This window comes from Phocoena sinus, chromosome 1 (genome assembly GCF_008692025.1).
Source record: "Phocoena sinus isolate mPhoSin1 chromosome 1, mPhoSin1.pri, whole genome shotgun sequence".
NCBI classification, from domain to species: Eukaryota; Metazoa; Chordata; class Mammalia; order Artiodactyla; family Phocoenidae; genus Phocoena; species Phocoena sinus.
Genome location: NC_045763.1, coordinates 35644022 through 35667107, shown reverse-complemented (window position 1 = coordinate 35667107; position 23086 = coordinate 35644022). Strand labels below are relative to the sequence as shown.

General features: G+C 56.5%; 1 protein-coding gene across 1 annotated transcript; it reads right to left on the bottom strand.

Annotated features, from left to right (window-relative positions):
• Positions 1–1820: 1820 nt before the first annotated feature.
• TIE1 (tyrosine kinase with immunoglobulin like and EGF like domains 1) lies at positions 1821–21250 on the bottom strand. Its single transcript, XM_032606350.1, has 23 exons — positions 21108–21250; positions 18084–18401; positions 17893–18003; positions 16273–16428; positions 15979–16110; positions 15678–15818; positions 15331–15459; positions 14363–14508; positions 13991–14135; positions 11783–11941; positions 11466–11603; positions 10983–11279; positions 10163–10453; positions 9632–9822; positions 7086–7296; positions 6814–6924; positions 6410–6600; positions 4990–5103; positions 4810–4880; positions 3618–3658; positions 3415–3511; positions 3232–3331; positions 1821–2284 (listed from the first exon to the last, which is right to left on the bottom strand). Exons 1-23 carry the CDS (start codon positions 21163–21165, stop codon positions 2213–2215), a joined length of 3420 nt encoding a protein of 1139 aa, XP_032462241.1. The 5' UTR covers positions 21166–21250; the 3' UTR covers positions 1821–2212.
• Between the last annotated feature and the right edge of the window lie 1836 nt (positions 21251–23086).

Here is a 23086-nt window from a genome sequence, read left to right as displayed (position 1 = left end):
TTCCTGTCTTTCTAGGAATTTGTCCATTTTATTTAAGGTATTTAATTTATAGGCATGTCACTTTGTTCCTCTATAATCCATCTTCCACAGAGTAACCAGTGATCTTTTCAAAAATGCAAATCTGATCATGACACACCCCTGCATCCAGCTCTTCTATGGCTGCCCTTTGCCCTTAGGATAAAGACCCATATCCTTAATATTGCCTATAAGGTTCAGTATGGGCTGAACCTTAAGGTTCAGTATGGGCTGAACCTTATAAGGTTCAGTATGGGCTGGCCCCTGTCACCTCTCTGCGGTCATTACCCTCATGGAGCTATGTTCTCCCGTTGTTCCAGACACAGGGAATTCTTTGCAGCTCCTGAACATACCACATGTCACAGGTGCTGTTTCCTCTGCCAGGTGTTTTCTTCTGTTAAGCTCCTGCTTCTTCTTCATGGCCCATATTAAAATGTTACCTTCTTTAGAAAAGCCTTCCCGACTGCATCTCCTTTCTGTGTATCCCACAGGTCCCGTCTCCCTCTCTTATAGCATACACCACTATATTTTATTGTTTGTTTACATACCTGTCACCCCACAGGGGCATCTTTGTTTATATATTGGTCCCTACCAGAGATAACTTTTTAATCCCCACATCCAAGACCTGGAAATATCCCTGCAGTAGATCTGAAATGGAATTTCATTCTAGAGAATCCCATCTCCCCTAGCATGCATAGCCTCCCCTTTACTCCAGTTAATTTCTTCTTCTTAAATTCAGCTCCACTCTCTAACCACTCAAGTCTTTTTGGAATATAGATTCTGATAATCACCTCCTTCCCCAACTTCCTGCATTTGTGTATAATGATATCAGCTGACACTTGCTGAACACTATGTCCAAGGTCATAGTTGTGAAAAACGTCCCTGTGTAATCTTATTTAGTGCTAACAGCAGTGAGGTAGCTGTTACTAACTTCATTTTTTAGAGGAGAAAACTGAAGCTCAGAGAGGTTAAGTGAGTTGACCAAGGTCACACAGATAGTAAGTGATATAGCAGGGACTTGGACATGGGTCTGTGTGATTCCAGTATCTGTGCTCTTAACCACAATACCATCCTATCTTTATGTCTTCTTCGATTTTATCTGACTCGCTGAAAAAATGTGAGAAGCAAGACAAGTCTTGTTTCTTAAGGACCAGTGGGAGAGAAATCTGAGGCCAGCAGTGACAAATCAAAAGGATGGGCAAACCTGAAGGCCACACAGCATGGGGTAGTGATTTGGGACTAGCTTTCAGTACAGGGATCACCTCCCCACACACTTAGAGACTCTGAGGAAGGCAAAGGAATCCTACCGTGGCTGGCTGAAGTTGGAAGTGACCTCTGCTTTCTTCCTTTGGGGCCCACAAGCCAGGCAGTACCAAGCCAGGGAAGGCCGCCTAGAGACATAAGGAAAATGGGAGCTCAAGACAGGCCAGAATCTGTCCGGTGCTGAGGTGTCAGTTTGAGCTGAGGCTGGCCTAGAACCGATCCTGGGAGGGGACTGTTTGGACAGAGCAAAGAATCCTAGGCTGGCAGCTACCTAGGGAGACACATTGGTGATAGAGGCTGGAAAGCCGGGAAGAGACCAGGGGAGAACTGGACTTCTCATTATGACGGAGATGTGGGGGCAGTGTATGTATAAAATGGGTCTTCAAGAATATCTCCCATCATGGAGAGGCAACCCCCGTAGAGGGCTTGGAATAATGACAGTGTAACCAGGGATAGCATTTCTTTTCCTGGAAAGTCCAGTTTCTCCCTCTTTGGCTTAACTTTTCCCTAGGATTGACCAGCAGTAAATGGTAGACATCGGATGGAGCTTCTCACAGCATTTATTTTTCCTGATTACAAGGCTGGGAGTGGGGCGCAGCTGAACAGGGCATGTTAGTGGTGTGAGTGCTGGCCTGAGTGGAGGGGCTGAAGCAGGGGTTCGAAGGCAGGGAACAGAAGAGCACAAACGTGGAGCAGCTGAACTAGAACGAAGGACGTGAGGGTAGCTGTCAGTAATTCAGGAGGCACTGGGAGCAACTGCAAAGGATGAGGACTGCCCCCCCGCTAAGCCCACCCCATCCCTGGATCCCCTTTTCTCTTCCTTAAGTTAAAAAACAATTCCTTGAGGCAGCTCAGGCGACAAGGATGAGAAGTCACAGGTTGAAGAGCTGAGGTTGCTCTGGCCAGCAGAGCCACATTCTGGCCGGATGGCGGCTCAGGCCTCCTCAGCTGTAGCGTCGATGCCCGCGTACGTGAAGTTCTCAAACAGCGACATGTTCACGTAGGCCTGGGGAGCAGAGCAAGCTTTAGTGGGGGCCAGGGATGGGGGCGTGCCTGCCCTGGAGGTCCTTGACTTCCATGTGGTTGGGGTATTTGAAGTGACACGGATTTGTTTCGGAGACTCAAGATGACCCCATGGCCGAGGGCGGTCCTCACCAGCCCAGAGCAGCAAGGTCATCAGACCACAGCTGGGGGCTCACATGAGAGACCCTTGACACAACTGTTCGATAGGAGTTTTTTCATGCCCTTATCTGATGAATTGATTGCGAATGCATTCATCCATTCATTTACTTATTCACCTGTTCATAAAGTTATTTTTGATGATTCACCCATTTTTCTGGTTGTTTGATTATTCCTTCACTCTTAAGATAGTTTTATAATTCCTTTAACTACTTAGTCATGAATTAATTCATATGACGAACTCTTCACATTACTCATTTTGATGCATTTCTTCACTTATATTTATGTGATGATTCATTTATTTATACGGTTGCTAGATTCAGTCATTTAATTACATGTTTATTTGAATGATTATTGTTTCATCCATCCACTAATTCTATTCAGTCATTCATTCAGTTACTGGGTCATTCATTCATCCTTCATCCACTTGGTGAGCTGACCATCCACGATTCCACTCTGGCTCTGTGCCAGGTGAGGTGTCCCAGATGAGAGTGGGCTGATGGCCCCAGCAGAGGACAGGCAGGGAGTCTGGGACCCGGGACCTGGGACAACGACTTGCTGCTGAAGCTAATCAGTGGCCTTGGAAGAGTTTAGAAGGGCCTAGTGCCCAACCCAGTGAGAGCTGGAAAGGGGGCTGCATCCCGGGGCCTGGCCTAGCTGTGGTGCTGCTAGTGGCGGGGACAGGGACACAGAGGCTGCTCCTCTCTGGCTCCTATGAGAGGGCACCCCTGCGAGCTCGGCGAGACCAGCCCCCGTCCCCCCCAGTCTCCTCACCTTCCTGGCTTCCAGCATGCGGCCCAGCTGCAGCGCGATCTGGGCAAAGGGGGGTCGCTCGTACGGACGGTCCCGCCAGCACTGCCGCATCAGCTCGTACCTGCAGGTGGGGGATCGCTGAGGTGAGGGTCAGGTCCTGCTGGGGTGACGGGGTTCCCGGGGCTCAAGGCTGAGGGGACTCACACTTCATCATCACAGTTGCGAGGCTGCTCCATGCGGTAGCCCTGCGGCAGCTTCTCATAGAGCTCGGCACATGTCATGCCGCAGTACGGGGTGCCCCCTGTGGGAGGGGCAACGCTCTCTCAGCCCAGGGCCCAGGAGGGAGGGTCGGGGGGCGGGTAGGGAGAAGGTGGGGACCCTCTCGGGAACAGGGGTCAGGAACTCACCAAGGCTCACGATCTCCCAGAGGAGGACCCCAAAGGACCAACTGAAACGAGGAGGATGTACTTAGTTACCTTCTAGGCCCCGGGGCCCAGCAGCTTAGTGTCAACCTACCCCTGGTGTGCAGCCCCTCCCAGCCCCTGTGTGTATCTACTTTGCAAGGGTCTGGCCTTGGCCAGCTGTTGTCTCTGCAACTGAAACTCCTTCACAGCCTCCCAGGCTTAATGTAATCATAGCTAACATTTTTACTGTGCACTTACCGTAGGCGAGGCACTGATCATTTAATGTGTATGTTAATTCATCTAACCCTCACACCAACCTTATGGTATAGGTACAATTATTATCCCCATTTTACAGATGGAGGCACAGAGGCACTGAGAGCGTAGCTAGCTCACCCAAGGCCACACAGCTAGTAAGTGGCAGAGCTGGGATTCGAACCCTGGCAGTCTTGCTCCAAAGCCCTTGCTCTTAACTGCCTCTTATATTGTAACAACAGCTGTGCAGGTTAGAGGCGGCTGAGGCCAGGGTGGAAGTTCTAGTCGGGGGAGGGAATCTCAGGGGTCTTGGGGCAGAAGCGGGAAGTAGGCGAGTACTGATCAGAGGGGTGGTGGTGTGGTGGATAGTGAGCCGGGCAGGCCAGGCCAAAGGGGTTGGGGCAAGGGGCAGAGCCAGGGCTGGAGTGCTGGGCAGGCCAGGCTCCCTGGAGAGAAGGGCAGGGGTGTGCCAGGATGGCTGTTTGGAGGAGGGAGTGCAGAGAGGGCATCTTGGGGGTCATGCTCTAGTTAGGTCCTCGGGTGGGGATGACCTCCCCTTCAGAGATGAAGGCGAGAACATTCTTTGAGTGGTCTCTCCATTCACCCAGGCGTTATCCACCAGCATCCCCAAGCCTCTCCAAGGCATCCTCCAGTCTCTTAGTCAAATATAGCCCTAAACCACCCCTACTCCAATCCTACTCCTGACACACCTTCCAAGTTGAAACTTCCTTCCAACTAGCCCCACGCCTTCCCACTAAGATGCCGGGCATGGCCAAGGTATACCTGAGACACATCTGTCACACCTGTGTCACACCTGGAACACACCGCAGGGATGGCCAAGTCATGCCTTGGACTACCTGAGACATCTCTGAGGTGCGTCCAGGTTACACCTACAAGCATCCTCAGGGGACCAAACCCTCCCGCCCCTCCCCCCCACACTCACACATCGCTCTTGGTAGTATAGACACTGTAGTTCAGAGACTCAATGGCCATCCAGCGCACGGGGAGACGCCCCTGGGAGAGAGTGGGTTTGAGGGGTCAGGTGACGAGAAAGGGGCTGTTTAGCAGGTTCTGGGAGGCAGGGCCAGGCCTGGCCCTGAGAGGGGGACCCAGTGAGACTTACCATCGTCTTCTTCACATAAACCTCCTCCCCCCGAGAAAGGCCGAAGTCCGCAATCTTGGAGGCCAGGTTCTCTCCGACTAGCACGTTTCGGGCAGCCAGGTCCCTGTGGATGAACTGCAGGCACGGTCAGAAGTCAGGAAAGATGGGGGATGAGTGAGCCCCAGACTCCGGGGCCAGCGAGGCGTCTGGCCCCGTGGCTGCCTTCGTGGGCCCCTCCATGCCTTTAGTAGCCCCTTACTCTTCTGCCCCCCAACCCAGGCCTCATTCTGGATCAGAAACTCCTGCCTGAGAAGAACCACAGTGCTGGCTGTCATCCCTTCCTTCTAGTGACCTGGGCCACGGCCAAGTTCAGGCTGTACCCCTCTCCTGGGACGAAGGTGGGCTTTTCCCCAGTGACCACACTGCACCTTCTCCTCTTTGCATGCTCCCTGACCCCGTCTTTCCTGACCTCTCCCCGACCCCCACCCCACTGATGAGCGTGGAAAGGCCCTTCTCTTGCCCAAAGTGACCTCTCCCTTGAGTTCCAGATCCTCCCCACTGGGCCCTCCACCTTCCTCAGAGACCTCTCTCCATCACCCCACCCTCTATCTTGGCCCCTTCCCCTCTGCTTTCAAAGATACTCAAAACTTTATGGGCTTCCCTGGTGGCGCAGTGGTTGAGAGTCTGCCTGCCAATGCAGGGGACATGGGTTCAAGCCCTGGTCTGGGAAGATCCCACGTGCCACGGAGCAGCTGGGCCCGTGAGCTACAAATACTGAGCTCTGCGCGTATGGAGCCTGTGCTCTGCAGCAAGAGAGGCCGCGACAGTGAGATGCCCGCGCACCGCGATGAAGAGTGGCCCCCGCTTGCCACAACTAGAGAAAGCCCTCGCACAGAAACGAAGACCCAACACAGCCAAAAATAAATAAATGAATAAATAAATTTAAAAAAAAAAAAAAAAAAAAAAAAAGATACTCAAAACTTTAATAACTTCAAAATGCCTCCCCTCAGTCTCAACTGTCCCCTCTCTCCTTTTATTGAAGCGGGGTGTCCTCGAACTTGGGCTCGGGCCTCCCCTGTCTGTTCTACCCTCCAGCCTCTCCTGGTGAGTCTCGCCCACTCCCTGGCCACCAGTGTCACCAACTGTGAAGTGACAGCTCCCAGACTGTCGTCCCTGGCCCAGGCCTCCCTCCTGAGTTTTAGGCTGGCTTCTACAACCGCTAAGCCAACACCTCCACCATGATGTCCCTCGGATGCTTCAAATGCAACACCTTTTTCAGACCTGCTTCTCGCCCTGTGTTCTCACCCGCTCATCCAGGACAGGATGGGGTCACGTCCCTCTTTATTCCTCAATCCCACATCAATTAGAGCCTGCTGATTTAATCTCCTGAAGTCCGCTCCATGGTCTCCCCTCCCCTCCCCCAACACACACTCACACACACCTGCTTCTCACTCAGGTACTGCATGCCATTGGCAGCATCACTGGCAAAACGCAGCAGCTGCCGGGAGCTGAGGGTGGAGGCCGTTCCGTGTTCTCGGGCAAAAGCTGGGTCAGTTTCCAGGACCCGGCTCTTCCTCAGGAAATCGAGCAGGTTCCCATAGGGGGCATATTCAATGGCGATATACAAGTAACCTGGGAGGTGAGGAATACGGGGTGGTGGTTTATACTCAGGCAACCTGGGGTGGTAGCAGGCACCCCATGGTACTAGACAGGGAACCTGGTGCACAAAGGAGAACCAATAGTGATGTTTCTGTGTCCCGAAGCTTCCCACAAGCTACAGATACGAAGGCGACGGCTGATAATGGGGGTTTGGAAGAAGGGGTAGATGATGAGTTGGGGGCTCACCTCGGTTCTCACAGGCCCCCAAGAGGTTGATGATGTTGGGGTGATGTCCCAATTTGCACAGAACTTCCAGTTCTCCTGCGAAGTCACGATGGTCATTTTCAGAGGCATACTCTGTGTAAAGAATCCAATATCACTTTTGCCGAAAATAACCCTGGAGAAAGGGTATGGGCTGGTGAGGGCTGGTGTCAGTTGCTGGTGGAAGCCAGGTGGGGCCTGGGACTGTGGGACAAAGGAGAGGGTCAGGGCTTGGGCGGGAGTCACTCGCAGCGGACCTTTCAGCATCTTGATGGCTGCATTCATCTTGAGTCCGTCCTTCTTGATCATGGCCCGGATGACCTGGCCGAAGTTCCCTTCCCCAATGAGATCCTCAAAGGTGATGTCCTCCCATTCCAGCACTGGGTAATTCAGGGGCTCGGGCTGCGGTTTTGGCCTCCGGGTCAGTGTCAAGGTGCCCGAGCTGAACTGCAGGATGGTCTCCTCACCCTTCATAGGATGGGACAAGTGGGCAGACAGTCCACACAAGAGACAGGGGCAAGATGCACAGATAGGCAGACAAAGAGTGGTTAGACAAATGGATAGAGACTCAGACAGAGGGCACCCTGGTGGCCAGCCAAGCACAGTCAGACACAGGACACATACCGAGACAGAATCATATGAGATGGAGCCACAGGTGGGCTGTTGAGTGGACAGATGTCCAAGGAGAGAAATGCAGAGGCCGCCCCCTGGGGATCAGGTGTGTGGGGCTCTGGAGGAACAAGGAGTGGGTAAAGTTGCTAGAAGCCACCGCGTGAGTCGATGGAAGGATGATACTCCTAACATTTAAAACTGAAAGGAATTGGAATGAACTGTGACGAGGAGTAACGAGCTTCCCCTTGTTGTGCTGATCCCACAACCAGTTTTTTTTTTTTTTTTTTTGTCACCTAGGACGCTCTGGAGGGGGTTCCAGCCCTGGGCAGTGGGCTAGGGCACATTTACTGTACACCTACACCATGCTAAGCCCTGAGCTGCTGGGAGCCAGTGGATGGGTTTTCTTCTCCACCGCAGTCGAAGCAGAGATTACCCCTGTCCACCCACTTGGTGGCCACCCATAGCTCTCAAATCACCCCGGGACCTGAGGATAGAAAGAGCATAAAAAAGAGGAACATCCACTCCCCACAACCAAGTAGGAGCTGGGCCACCTGCGCAGGGCTGATAGGAAGAGGAAACCGCTAAACAGGACCATGGGCGCTGCCAATATGAGAGCCAAAAGAAGGGTTAAGACAGACCTGGTGGTGGGTGCGGTCCCCACGTGAGCTGCAGCCCAGCGTGAGGGGCGAGGACTGAGGACACAGGTCACATGGATTCACACAAAACATGGACAGCTGAAGGCACACACCAGCATGCACACGCATGTTCTAGTGGTGGCCCGTATGCAGGGCATCCATGAGAACTACACGTGGACATGTGCTCAAGCAGGAGCACAAGCAGAGGGACACACATATCAGGGACATACAGATGGGGGTACTCACAGGGACGCACACGTGCACTCACGCCCGGCACACGCGCTCATGTATACACGCACGCATACGCGCACGCAGGTGCATGTAGCAGGGGTACATCTTGATATATGTCAGGGTGCTATACCCAGTTAAGGCTGCTTTCCTACTCCTTCCCTCCACATTTGTACCCGTGACCCTCTCCTGCCACAGCCAGGGCCGCTTTCTGCACACACTGACCTCAGAAGGAGGCCAATGCAGCCTGGAACAAAGAGGCCGATTGAATCTCTGAAGGGAGTTTTCTAAAGGCATGGCAGAGACAATAGCCTCGGACACTAGGCTTTGTATCACAAGGATCAGCCCTTGAGAGAGAAGTTTTTTGTTTTTATTTTTTTGAAATGCCAAAGCTTGGCTGTAAATATCAAGAGCCCAGGCACAGAGGACCAAGGTCAGAGTTCAGATCATAAGTGACAACAGTGGGGAAGATCCCAGAGGACAGAGAGGTGGGAGGAGGTGACAAGATGAGGTGATGCCTGGTCCCTGAAGAGAAGCCAGCACCCCACCCCCACCCCCAGCCCCTCTGTGTGGGCCTGCTGGCTGGAGGGGCATAGACAGGACAGAAAACTCAGCCAGGTTTACAGGGAAGCCAAGAGGGGAGGCCTGTGCTTCCTGTCTCCGGGAGTGACAGGTGAGGCTGCAGGCCCAGCTCAACAGCTGTAGGAGGGCCTGCAGCAATGGGTCTGAGGGCCACAGAATACGCTGCCTTCTGCAGGGCACAGGGAAGCCCCTTGGAGTTCTTACGTCTCCCCAAGGAGGCCCTGGGATTTGCAAGGATGGAGGTTGGGACGAGTGCCCTGCCGGCAGGAAGGAGGCTACGGAAGGGCTGAGGACGTGAGTCACAGGTGCGTGCAGGTGCAGGGTGGTCCCCAGATGCGGGACGGCCCGCCCAGACAGAGGCCGGCACGGAGCCCAGGCGTTCCCTACATCATCACCAGGCTTCCCAGGCTTCCGTCACCCCTCGTGAGAAGGGGGGGAATCCTTAATTGACCGTGGTGCGACAGGGACATAACCGAGTGACTCTGAACTGGGGATATTAAACATGTCACCACGAATATAAATGGGCTGTGAGTTGAGTTCACTTCTAGAGAAATAGAGAAAGTTATTGATAAGTACCGTACCCTTGCACGTTGCTGAGTGTAGTCTTATACCTATGACACAAACACCACGTGTGCGCGCACACACACACACACTCGCAGTGTACAAATACTCATGTGTGTATAGGTAGGAACATATATGCACAAGGTCTGCACACACGTGCCCTGAGAAGGGTACAGGTGACTGACCGATCCCGACTGGTAGGTGAAGGTGCGTCTGCGATGCAGGCAGCTTCTGCGGATGCACGCCAGGGTTAAGAGAGCAGCCAGGATGGTGAGGCAGGTGGCAGACACAGAGCCCACCACAGCCAGGACCAGCTGTTGATCCAGACCCTCTTCAGCTGCCTGGACCTCTTGGACCGGGCCCTCGCTCTGCAGCCCTGGACCCAATAAGAGGGACAGATCATAGGGACGCCTGGGTCAGGGAACCCAGAGGCCACCATGGGGTCACACAGAGGGAGAGGTCAGAGATCCCAGCTCCAGGGAAGGAGCAGGTGTATCAGGCCTAGGACTGATGGGTCTGGAATGACATGATTTTTCCAGCACTAGGACAATGGGTCATAGGAAGGGAAGGGTCAGGGTCCCCAGTGCCAGGGCTTGTGTCAGTTGTTGGGAGGGGACCTAGGATGCCCTAGCTCCAAGGCAGGGGATCGCTTGGAAGGAGAGAGCATTGAGACTGACCCTGTGGCCCAGGAGTCCTCTTGGGCCCCGCCCTCTCACCGTTGCTTAGGGTGGACTCTTCTACCATGTCGCTCCAGTCACCGGGGCCCTGGACGCTGGCCCGCACACGGAAGAGGTAGCGCGTGCTGGCGTTGAGGCCGCGGACGACGGTGCTCGTCTCCTCGGGCCTGTCCACGTCCATCCACAGCGGGTCTCCTGAGCCCTCAGCCACCTGCACCTCCACAATGTACTTGGATATAGGCCCAGCTGGAGCCTCTGGGCGCTGCCACACCAGCTGGATCTCGGAGTCTGAAAGGGCCTGGGCGTGGAGGTGTCGGGGGGCTGGGGGCCCTGTGGACACGGGGTGAGAAGGCAGGGCTCAGATGGGACCGGGCTGTGTGGCTGTGGGGTCAGACAGATCCACGCTAGCTGCGTCCCCGGCTCCGCGAACCCAGAACGGGAGGCACCCTGCCGACCTCCTCCTTCCTTCCTGGGCTGGATCCCTCTCCCTGTGGCTTCCTTTACCCCTGAGCTTCTGCTGCCCCTGGTTCTCCTTACATGTATGTTCTCCTTACATACATTCTCTTCCTGGTGGCCCAGACCCTCCCAGTGTCATAGGTCCTCCCCATGTCGCTCCACACCCTGTGGTCCCACCAAGTCCCATGTCCTCCTGGTATCCTGTATCCTTCCCTGTGTCATGTCCTCCCCATGCTTGTGTCTGCCTCACATCCCGGGTCCTCCCTATGCCCGTGTTTTCACGTGCAATGCTCTCTGCATGTCCATCCAGGCTCCTATAACCTCCCATGTCCTTTTGGGTCTCCTGTGTTCCCTGCATCCCATGTCCTCCCTCGTCTTGAGCCCATCACCCTCCCCAGCGTACCGCTGGGGGGCAGAAGCACACGAGCAGCGGGTGAGGCTGGGCCCAGGAGGGTACAGTGGTAGAGCCGCACGTCCAGCTGGTAGTGGGTGCCAGGTGTGAGTCCGGTCAGGAGGGCGGTGCGGGCCTGGGGGGACGAGACGTTCTCCCGCCGCTCCTGTCCCCGGGCCCCGTCCCACAGGCGCAGCAGGAAACCATCGCCCACCAGTGGCCCCGGCACCGAGGGTAAGGACCAGCTCACTCGCAACCGGTCGGGGCCCTCCACATGCCAGCCCTCCAGCCACGGCTGCAACAATGGCTCTGGGGCCAGAGGTCGGGGGTCAGAACTGTCCGGTGGGTCCCTGGGGCCGGACGGGATAGTGATCCCCAGGGGACAACCTCCAGTGGGAAAGGCAGGGACCCCCAGGGTGGACAAGCCATGACAACCCTGAGTGCATAGGACAGTAACCCCTGGGGGGCGGAAAGGGATAACTCTTGGCCTCTCACCAGGACAGTCTGTGGTCATGAGGGTGGGAGGCCCCCAGGCCCCCTCCCCCCCTTCCCCTGGCCGGCTCAGCTGCACGCGGACACTGTATCCTGTCTTCGGCCTCAGGTTCATTAACGTCACGTTCTCACTGGGGTCCACTGGGGGCGGGGTGTGCAGCACACACTGTTCAGTCCCAACCCCTTCCAGAAGCCACCACTCTCCCTTCAGTCCCTCTCTTCTCCACACACTTCCATCCCCCCTTTCCCCTCATCACTGCTTGACATCCCATCCTTCCCCAGACACCCCCACCTCCACCCCTTGCTCTCTCCCCGCTCACCCACGATGGTGGACCAGGCCATGGTGCTGTCCTGGGGCCGGTAGTGCAGCCGTACAGAGGCGATGGGCCCGTCCCCGGAGAAGGAGACCAGCGGGGAGACCACGAGCTGACGGCTCTGCTTGGCCAGGAGCCGAGGGGCAGTCAGGGGCACCGGGGGCACTGCCAGGAGACTTGGGGTAAGGCATGGCCCAGACAGCACCCCCAGTCGTTGGAAATAGGAGCAGACTCTGTCTTCTGGGCATCAAAGACAACTCTGGCTTTCGGTTTAGATCGGGGGACCCCCTGGGCTGGGGAGAGACCAAGTTCAACAGATGACCAGAGTGTCCAGGGCCCAGGGGAGGACAGCTCAGGGTGCAGGGACTCGGCAATAAGGACATGAGGATGTCCCAAAAGATGTGAAGTGAGGGAGTGGCATGGCTGGACAGGGGTTTGGGGGAGGGCACTCTGCCCATGCAAGGTGGGTGCAGAAACCCAAGGCAGTGTCACCCTACTCTCTGCCCCCCCCATCATCCATCATTCTCTTAATTAAAAAAAAAAAGGGTAGCAGGTGATGAAGCACCTGCTCTACCCGGATGCTTCATGCGCATGGTCTCTAATCCTGACAAGGGCCTTCAGGCAGGGTTCATCACCCCTATGTTATGAGTGAAGAAACTGCGGCTCAGAGACATGGAACAACTTGCTTAAAGACACGGAGCCAGGGTCTGACCAGGCCACCTAAAATCAGCCCATCCTACTCCAAAGAGCTTTTGTGCTCCTGCTTCGTTTCCTTACCCCACGGTCACGGCCCTTTCTGCCTTAGCTTTTCTCTCCGGATTATTGCATTAAGGCCTTAACTGGTTCCCTTGCCTCTTTCAAACATTTTCCAGACGGATTTTCTAAGAATGGACGGATGGATGGATCGATGGATGGGGGAGGGTCAAGGAAGGTGCAGGGGTGTGGCTGAGGGAGTGGGAGGGAACAGTGGGGTCAGGCAGGAAGAAGTATGTCAGGAGGAAGCGCTGGTCTGGAGGGAGAGAAAGGTCCAGTTTGGATCCTATGGAGCCCCTGGGCCTGTGGCTCACACGTGAGGTTAGATGTGGCAGTGGCTGGATAGAAAGTGGGCCCTTGAGCCATGCACCAGGTAACTTCCATGCTCACTTCAGAATCAGACCTCCACTACACAGAGGTCCCACCAGTTGGGTCTGGGGCCCAGGAGAGGGGTCCAGGCCGCAGATCATATCTGGGAGTTGCTAGGGAACATCTGAAATCTTAGGAATAGTTGACATTTTAACTAATAATAAGAATAAATACCAACATACGTTGAGCACATACCCTGTGTCGGGCACTGTGCTAAATGCTTAAAAGCATCATCTAATTTAATCTTTACAGCAACCCTATCAAGGGAGCACTGATATCCTCATTTCACAGGGAGAGAAACAAGCTGTGAGGAGATAAGTAACTTGCTTAGGTGATGGAGCTAGAGTTTGTAGTGAAGATTCAAGGCCAAGCTGTCTGGGCCCAAAGCCTGGGGAGAGCGAGAAGAGAAAGGCTGGAGGTGGGGCACTGGGGTGGGTGACAGAGTAGTGGAGAGAGAGTGGGAGGCAGAGTGTGACCGTGAGAAAGAGGAAGATGAGCAAGAGATCTGGGCTTACGTCGGGGAGGGCGGCGTCAGGAGCACAGGGAAAGAGAAGCCAAGGCGCGGCAGGGGCTGTGAACGTCTGAGGCTTATGGTCCTGGAGAAGGTGAGGGACACCTATACCGGGGTGTGGGTGCTCTGCTCTGAGCGATCCTGGGCAATGGCAGCTACCTCCTGACTCACCAGGAAGCACCTTTGGAAACGAAGCAGGTCACCCTCTGAGCTCCATAGCCCCAGGCACCCCCCTGTCCTAGCAATGAGTGCCCTGTGGTGTGACTCGGGGTTGGCGGGTGGGGGGATGCAGCATCCCAGAGGTGGAGTGAAAGGCACTGTGTCTGTGGGGCGGGGTTTGGGGGAGGTAGAGAGGGGAAGCATCACCCTGGGCAAGGCTGCAGGGTGTCCCATTTCTGGGGCATGGGATGCCCTTTCCAGATGGGACTGAGCTGTGCTCCAGCCGGGACAATGCCCTGCCCAGGCCTCAGGTTGACGACAAGCCCTCTTCTCTGTCTGGCGCTGGGCTGTGACCTTAGATGCCCTTTGCTCCTCCTGCTACGATGCCCAGTCTGAGCAGCATCAGCTAGGACATCACTGACCTTTGACGTTGACCCTGAAGCGTCGGCTGTCTTGGCCACCAGACGTGGACACGCGGCACTCCCAGAGTCCACTGTCCCCAAGAGCCAAGCGGGGCACCTCGAACTCGGCTGTGGTCCTATCTGGCTCCACAATGGCCTTGGTGGACTGGGAGAGATGGGGAAGGGACAGACCACAGAGAATGTGTGCCATGTGGCAGATACAAATGTGCTCGTCCAGGCTGATGAGGGGACAGAGCCTGGGTGGTGGTGCCTCAACAATCAGCCTGACCCCATTTGAGCTGTGGTCAGGCCGGTGGGCAGAGCCCGCAGAAAGCCCCGAGGGGTCAGGGGTCTGGAGGGGCAGGGGCCCTGGGCTGGGGTCACGGGGCTGACCAGGAGGACCGTGCCGTCCGGCTTGCGGAGCTCCACGCTGCCCCGGACTGGGAAGGGGTTCCCCGCGGCGGCACAGTTGATCCGGGGTGTCGTCTCTAAGTTGAACTCCAGTTCTGAAACCATGTCCAGGATCTGGGGGATCCGGTCTGGGGAGAGAGGGGACACGCATCCTGGAGGCCCCGCGAGGGCAGATACGTGACTGCCATAGTGCCCCTCCCCCGGAGTCCTGCATCTTAGTGGAGGTACCGCCAGCAGCTCAGTCACCCGGGCCTGAAAGCCAGCAAAGTCCTGTGCAACTCCTCCAGGGCCCTCACGCCCACCTCTGACTGCCCCTGAGTCTACCTCCTTCACCCTCTGCCTCCTCATACCTTCCCACACGGAGACCAGACCCCTTGCCAGCCTCACAGCCGGAACGCTGGTTCAGGCCTCCATCATTTCTGGGCCCTGCAACAGGTCTTCCAGGCTCTCCTGCTTCCACTCCCCACCCAGCAGCCAGTGTCCTCTCTCAAACACAAACCCGAGAGCCCCGTGCCTCTTCAACAATTCCCTGCTGGCCTCTCATATTAAGTGCAAATCCTATGGCCTGTCATTCAAAGGCCCCAAGATTTGACCTCCTCTGATCACTCCCGGAGCCTCCCCTCACGCCACTGTCCTGGTACCTGAGCCTGAGTCCTCAATCCCCCGGCCGTTGCCCTGCTCTCTCTCCAGCCATCTTTCTCTTGTCCTTCATATCCCATCTCAGATCGCACCTCTTCCCAGAAGCCCTCCCTGACTCTCTCAGGCTGGTCGGGGCCTCCTCTGGGCTCCCACCCACTCTGGGGTGCTGCCCATCCCTGTATGGATGATGTGGGCTGGCGGTGAGAACTTCCAGACCATGAGCTCCCTGAGGGCAGGGCTTTGAGCCAGGGAGATGCGTCTGGTGAAGGCTGACCTGTTCCGAGGGACCTCAGAGCCCCCCGAGCTCGTACCTGACTTCTCACAGTGCACCCCATGCCACCCGGAGGGGCAGACGCAGCCGCTGAAGCGGTCACAAGTGCCGCCGTTCTGACACTGGCACTGGAGGTGGCAATCAGCCCCAAAATGACCTGGGGCACAGGCTGGGAACAGAGGGGGTGTGGTTAGAGGGGCACAGGTCAGGGGGCAACGAGGGCCGGCTGGGGCCTGGGTAATGACTGGCTGGGTAGAGAGGGCACTGGCCAAGTGAGCAGGGACCGTGGAGGTCTTGGTGTGCAAGTCGGGGCCAGAGTGAAGGGCTGGGGCCGGGCCTGTAGCCGACTGCCCGGGTCAGGGAGCATGGAGGGTGGTTAGTCCGTACCTTCCTGGCACTGGCTTCCTCTCCAGCCAGATCCACAAGAACAGCCATAGGGGTCCGGGAGGCAGAAGGTGAGGCCTCGGCAGCCTGATGTGCCTGGGCACTGTTCCTGGCAGCTCTGCCCAAAACGGCCCTCTCTGCAGGCTAGAAAGAGGGCATGTGGGTGCAGGGGCCTCTGCTGGGCCCCAGGGTTCAAGACCTACTTGGCATGTTCACCCTCCAAGGTCCATGCCCATGGTTTGAGAGTCTTCCCCCAGCCAGGCATCCTCTCCTGCCCAGGTCCTAGTGCCCCCCTCCATCTTACCTTGCTCACAGCGGGTCCCAGTGAATCCAGGGGGGCACACACACTCGCCGTCCTGGTCGTGGCAGACACCTCCATGCAGGCAGCCCGGGCATTCCTTGGTACAGTCCTGTCCCCAGTGCCCAGCCTCACAACCTGCAGGAATGTGCTTTCAGCAGCTGACCCTCACCCACTGGACCACTGCTGCTGAGGACTGGGGCAGCCCTGGGGGACCAGAGGATGCAGGGGGTCCACAGGAAGTACCACAGGGCTCCCAGCCTCCCACACCACCCACCACCTCTGCCCTCTGCTCCTGACCCCGCACGATGAGTCGAAAGAAGGCGCTGCCCAGTGGGCTGGCTTCCAGGTAGGTGGCACTGTAGATGCCGCTTGACGATGGCTGCACGTTTGGGAGCTGCAGCAAAAACCGCCCTTCCTGGGCCTCATGCCAGTCCAGGGTGTAGAAGTAGGATCCTGGGGGCATAAACGGGTCAGGGGCCTCACCATCACACAAGAGCTGGTGTTCCCTCCCTCTGCCCACCTCGGCCTGAGTCACATCAACGTGCGCCAGGCAGAGTGCGCAGACCTGGGGGAAGGCACCAGCCAGTGTCTGGACCCAAGGCAGAAAGCTGGGAAGCATCCTCTTTTCCATGCTCCACCAGCCACTCAGTAAATCGCCAAGTCCGGTTCAATCTCCCGCTCGTCTCCTAAAGCTGCCCACTCCTCTCCACGTGCACTGCCACCACCCTGCTCCCAGCCTCCCACAGCCTTCCAAGCAGGCTCTCTGCCTCCAGTCTCCCCCTTTCCTGCCCGTCCTTCACTCAGCAGCCAGTGAGATTTTTCTCCAATAGATTCCGCAGTAGCTCCCCGGCTTAAGCTCTTCCATGGTTCTCCACTGCCCTCAAGACAACATCCGACTGCTTAGCAAATCATTTGCACCAGTCTGGCCGCCGTGTAGCCCATACCGCTCCACATCCTGCCTGACTCCTAACATTCCTGAATTCCTGAATTGCTTCTATCTCTTCTAGAAACACTGTGGTATCTCACAGCTTCCTGCCTTTGCTCTTATCAATCCTCCTCCTGGAATGTTCTTCCCCTCTTCTTCGTGCAGCTAGTTCCCAGAAGCCTCTCCCTCCAGGAGGTGTGGACCCTAATATCAGGGTCCTTGTCCCTGTCCCACCCCTTCTTGCCTCTTTGCTCAGGACGGAACAGAGATTCTAGGGAACGCAGGTCTACCTGACTCTCCACACCTCTCATCAATTCGGGGGACCTGGAGCTCAGGAGGCAAATCCCTTGGGCCAAGAAAAGGGTCCTCCTCCCTCAGGAGGCCAGGCACACATGAGTCAGCCAAAGGGCTGTGGGTGTGAGAGCTGAGGCAGGAATCTGTGGGGCCACACAGGAAAACTGCTTCCTTCTATGGGGTGGCCAGAGGGCCTGATAGGGCCAGGATGGGGGCAGGCCTGGGCTGAGATCCCCAGGCCTGCCCAGGCCCCTGCACGTGTCTTGACAAATCTCTGCAAGAGGCCAAACCTCCCTTGCCTGTTCTGGGACTTTGTTACCCGTTCGCTTCTTCAGCATGGGGACTGCTGCTCCCTGCCAGACGGGCTAATGTGATAGCACCTGCTAACTCTCAGAGGAGAGTCCAACGTGAGGGGTTAACATAGCGCTAGTGTGGGGGTGACAGGGAAGGAGGTAGCTGACCACGAGCCTGCTGGTCCTCTGGGCGCAGTAGGAGGACATCTCACAGCTAGAGATGAGTTGGATGCAGGTGCTTCCCATGGACCTGGTGCAGGAGAGAGGGGGCGCCCCGGAGGTTGGCCAGTTGGGGTAACAGGTGCTGTGTCAGGGGCCAAAACTGGGAACACTGAGGGCCGTGGAGGTGTTGGGGTGTCAGAGCTATGGGTTTACCTGCCCAACCAGTTCAGATGCCCCTCTCACCGTTGCTCTTCCAGATCACATCTGTCTGCTTCTCCTTGCGCACCCACGCGGAAAGTACTGCCGTGTCGCCCTTATTCACCGTGTGTGTGACCTTGTCCGGGAGCAGGTGGGCTGCGAGGCGGATGGAGGGCGGGGTCAGGGGTCAAGGGCAGCCCCTCCTGCCCCTCCTCCCCGCCGGCGGCCGGACTCACCTCCTGGGCTGTTGTGCACGTAGAGGACGCGCGTGCGCCGCGCCCCCGCGCCGCCCACGCAGGAGAAGACGCCCACCAGGTCCGAGGGCTGCGAGAAGCCGCGCAGCGTCACCTGGCGCGAGCCATTGCGGGTCAGGTGCAGGGGCTGCCAGGGCCGGGGCGTGCGCACAATGCGGTCGTCCTTTTCCAGCAGCAGCGGGGACCCCCAGGCGTCCGAGCCCCTGCCCGCCCCCGCCTCCCCGGACACGCAGGTCAGGAAGAAGCGCTGGGGCTCGGTCAGGCGCAGGTCGGCCAGCAGCGTCAGGTCCACCGCAGCGCCTGGACCGGGATACCGGGCTCCGTATCTGGCAGGGCCCCGCCCTCACCCCTGCCCCGCCCTCCCCCTCTTGCCCCTCTCCTCCCAGCCTCTCCCGTCTCCTCCCCTCCTCTCCCCCGCTCTCCCCGCCCGCCCACCAGGCACTGAACTTTATCAGGCACGTCCACCCCCGTCCCTTCCTGTCCCAGTCCCCTTCCCGGTGCACTGGCCCCTTTCCTTCAAGTCTCTTCATCCTAAAAGAACAAAAACAAAAACAAAGCCCCTTCTCTGGCTTCCCCATCCCCTCCCTTCTCCTGCCAGATGGCTTCCCTTTACAGCCCAGCCTTCGGAAAGAAAGAATGATCTATGCGCCGCGTCTCCATTTCCTCTATTCCCGGCAGTCCCCTTTCCTGACCTGTCTCTACAGCTGCTTTGCAAAGGGGAGACGCTCTCCCTGCCCTCCCCCGCCCCTCCCCCCCCAACCCCGCCGAGAGATCAGAAGTGTCTTGGAGGGACCCCCTCCCCATCACTCCAGAAATCTGGACCTGTTTGTTGTGCTGGGATTGAAGGTGGGAGAGGCTGGGTTCTGCAGCCAGGTGGTTATGGGGCAGAAAGGAAGAGAGCTCAGGGCCCAGCAAAAGGCCAGAAGCAGGGAGGGCAGACCCTAGGGCAGAGTTGGGGCTGAAACACACAGACACCAGGTGGGCCTTGGTCTTTGCCTTCCAAAGGGCTGTGGGCCCCATGAGGAGACAGACATGGACCTACCTGTCAAATGCAGGGCACTGTGTGGGGAGCACAGAGAAGCGATGCCTAACTCAGCATGGGGGAGGCAGAGGATGAACAGGTGCCTCCCGGGAGATACAGCTTGAGGGTCTTAAAGCTGAGCAGGGTACGGTGAGGGTTCAGAATGAGGACAGGGAGAGGTCAGTGGTAGGAAGGGCATGCTAGGCAGAGGGCACAGCCTGAGTAAAGGTGTGGAATGAAAGGCTGGGGCACACAGTGTGAGGCAGGAACCAGGAGGGACCAAGCAGAGCTGGAGTCCAGGCCTGGCTGAGCCCTGCCAGCCTCCTCAGCCCCGGGGCCCAAACCTTCCCGAGCCCCTCCTACTCTGTCCCTGCCTGTTCACTGCCAAGTGGTTAGTTGGTTTAAGTGCTACTTCACTTATCAATGTGAGTAATGAAGTCATGAGTAAATGTACTTCACGAGTAAACGAAGCTGACTGTCTATCTTGTGCCGAGCACCTGTTTTCCTTTGGGTCCTCACACCCTCCAGAAGTTGATGTCTTTCCATCCACAGAGGAGGGTCATGATAATTATTCTCGACGCTTCCTCTAGCAAGCTCATCCCCTCCCTGGGCTTTCACTATCACTTCTGAGTCAATAACCCCTGGATGGCCTCTCAGCTCGGGCCTGCTTTCCATCAGCTCTTCCCAAACCTGCTCCTCTCTGGGCCCTCTGCCTCAGCAGACGGCAAAACCCGCCTGAGATACAAGCTTTGGAGTCATTTCATACTCCTGCTGTCATAGTAATTAATGTTTATTGGAGGTCAGTGATATGCCAGGTACTTTACTTATGTTCTCTCATTTTATCATCCCAACTCTCCTGGGAGGTGGGTGTTATCACCCCAATTTTATAGCTGGCAAGTTAAGGCTCAGAGAAATAACTTGCACAAGGTCATACGATGAGTAACTGGCAGACCCTGGTTGTCTGACTCTAAAAGTCTACACCTCAGAGCACTACTCTGGTTGCCCCAATCAGTCACAAAATTCTATTTCCTCAAAGCCTCTTGGCTTCATCCCCATTCCCAAGCCCGCCCTTGTTAACCTTCATCCTTACTCCCCTGGACCATCCTGACAGCCACACTCCTCCTTCCTCAACTCATCCTCCAAAGTGATCCCTCTAAGACCTTGTGACTCTCTGGTCTACAACCTTCCATGGCTCCCTATTGCCCTCAGGATGCAGTGTGCCCTCTTGAGCCCTCTGCTGCTCACACTGCCCCTCCTGCTGCATCCCCTCCAGGAACCCTCTCTCCTATGCACTTCCCCGCCTCTGAGACTTGCATCTATTGTTTGGGCTGCCTGGAATGAAGACCACCCCTCTTAGTGCAGTATTTCCAAATCCCTTTTCATCTCCTACCCTGAAGCAGAGTAAGCTGACTCCTCCGTGTCTATCTGTTCAGCGCTCACCTGGTGTCCCGTGTCCCCCACTAGACCATGAACCACTCTAGGTGGCCTTTGCGTTCTAATCCTCTTTGGGTACCACACTGAAGGAATCGGCTACCGCTTATTCAGAAGCTCTTACCAAGTGCTCTGTGTCAATTACCTCCTTTAAACCCAGTAACAGCCATAGGAGGTCCGCACCATTTAATCTGTTGTACAGATCTAGCGACTAATGGCCTGTCACTTAGCACAGCTCCTGGAATATTGTTGGTGCTTGATAAATGCTTGATAAATGAATAATTGCGTGAGTCCCACACACTGACCATATGAGTACCCACTGAAAGCTTCACGGGCCCAGAGGCCCTGCTGCTCCCCACTGATGTGCACAGCCAACACAGGCAGTGGCTGCTCCCCTCCCCCAATCCCTAATGCCTGCCTGGGTTTCCCAGGCCCTGATCCCACTTTCTAGCGGATCAGCGTGCAGAGGAAAGTGATGGCAGTGATGATAGGGATTTCTTGGGGGGAGTCAGGGCTTTGGGGGTTGGGTGGGGGGAGGTTCAGGGCAGACTTACCAACATGAGAAGCCAGGAAGACGATGGGGAGCAGCAAAGGGGTCCCCAGCCAGACCATAATCCAGAGGCTGACCAGGCCAGCCGGGACAAGCGGGGCCCACGGTCAGTCACTCTGGGTCCGGCTGCTCAGCCTGTGCTGTCAGTGTGTGTTGGTATTGGGGAGGAAGAGGAAATGAGTTAGCTTGGGTGGGAGGCGGGCCGGGGAGAGGGCTGGGGAGGACTTATCCTGCTTCTGGGCCTCTGGGCCCCCCTAGTCTGGCCCCTGCAAGGCTGGGGATGGGTGTGGTCTGGAAGGTCCTGGACTGGGGTCACTTGAGGTGGGGGAGGGTTGTGATAAGGACAGACCTGGGGACTGTGGGACTGTTTCCCCTCCCCTCTTCTCTGCGTGGTCCTCAGCCTTGCCAGCACGCAGGAGGCAGGAGGCAGGAAAGGGAGGAAGCCACTGGCTTCCTCCTATTGAGAGGGGATGGGGGAGGATATTGCTCTGGGGTGTCCCTCCCCCAGCACAAACACACGATTCCTCAAGTATGCGTCCCAGGACGTGGTTACATGGGTGTCCTCGAGAGCCGTTCATGTATGGAGCACAAGGATCTGGAACGTACACAAAGGAACAAAAGAACACACTCAGGGCAAAAACCCTTTGATTCAATCTTGTGTAACTCTCTCATTTCACAGACGGGAAAACTGAGGCCTGCAGGGCTTGAAGGCTCTCTGAGGTCATGGTGAGACTGGGACCTGAACTTCTGACTTCGTTGCTCCTCAAGGACTCATTCTAAGCAGACCCAGAGAATGCACAGGGAGTGAGTCCCTTGGCTTAAGCCAGTAACAGAGGCTTCAGCACACTGTCTGCCTGATGTCATTACCCTTGGGCACTGGGGCAGCAGAAGCCCCACCCAGGGAGCGCCCGTACTCTTGAGGGCTGATAACAGCCTGGGAGCAGTCCCAGCCCCTTGACAAAGGCTCTGAAGCCCCATGGATCTGCTGTGCCCCTCATCTCTCCCGGCCCTGGTGCCACCTCTCCACTGGCAGTTCCCAGAGCAGAGCCTGACCCGCAGGCACAGAATGCCTGCCGAGGTGGGGTGGCAGTGGGGGTCTGTCCTGGCAGGGAGCAGAGGGAGACGTGTTAGAGCCCTCCGACGGCCAGGCTTGCTGGTGAAATCTGTGACTCCTCTGCCCTTGAATGGAGTGGTTGCGGTGGGGTGAGACCTGGTGCCAGGTTAGGGGACTGGTTTGGGAGTCCAAACCCTCCCTTTGGGGCTGGGACATCTTCCCAGAGCCTGTTCCCCGGGTGAAAGCTGGACTCTCTTTTGGACTCACCAGGCTCTAATTCACTGTCTGGGGGAAGCTGGGCCCCTGCAGCCTAGCTGAGCTGCTTTAGCCCTGCGGCTCATCTGAAAATCCCTGAAAAGTCTCAGGAGAGACGTTGACTCTGGGTGTAGTTTGAAAAATGGATCAGGGAAGACCCCCGGGCCCACGCTGTAGGCCCCCCGGACACCCCGTTCCTAGGTGTGAGCCTGGGAAGAGCTTTCTGTGGACAAGACTCGGGTGGGAGTGGGGGTGGTGGATGCCTTCTTAGTCTTCTGCTCATCTTGGTGCCAAGACCTTTGACTCTGGCGAGAGGAAGCAGCTGGGGAATGCTGCGGCACTTTGTCTGACAGGGTTGTAGTCAGAACTTCCTGCTTGGTTCTGGGAAAACCTGGTGGGCCTAACGTCATTTTGTGTGTATACATAGAGCACTTGGGCAGCATCTGATCTGGAAAATGACAGGTACCGGCACAGGTGTTTGCTCTGTGACACTATAGCATGACGAAGACTACAGGTCCATCTGGCCTCCCCACTTTCAACTGGGAAACAAAACTCAGTAGTAACGATCTGTAGATAAGCACAATGCACATCTTGCAGGGTTTGTATATAAGGGTTTATATTATAAAACAATGTCCTGTAAGTGTAAAAGTATATTTTTACATGTGTTGAGATTA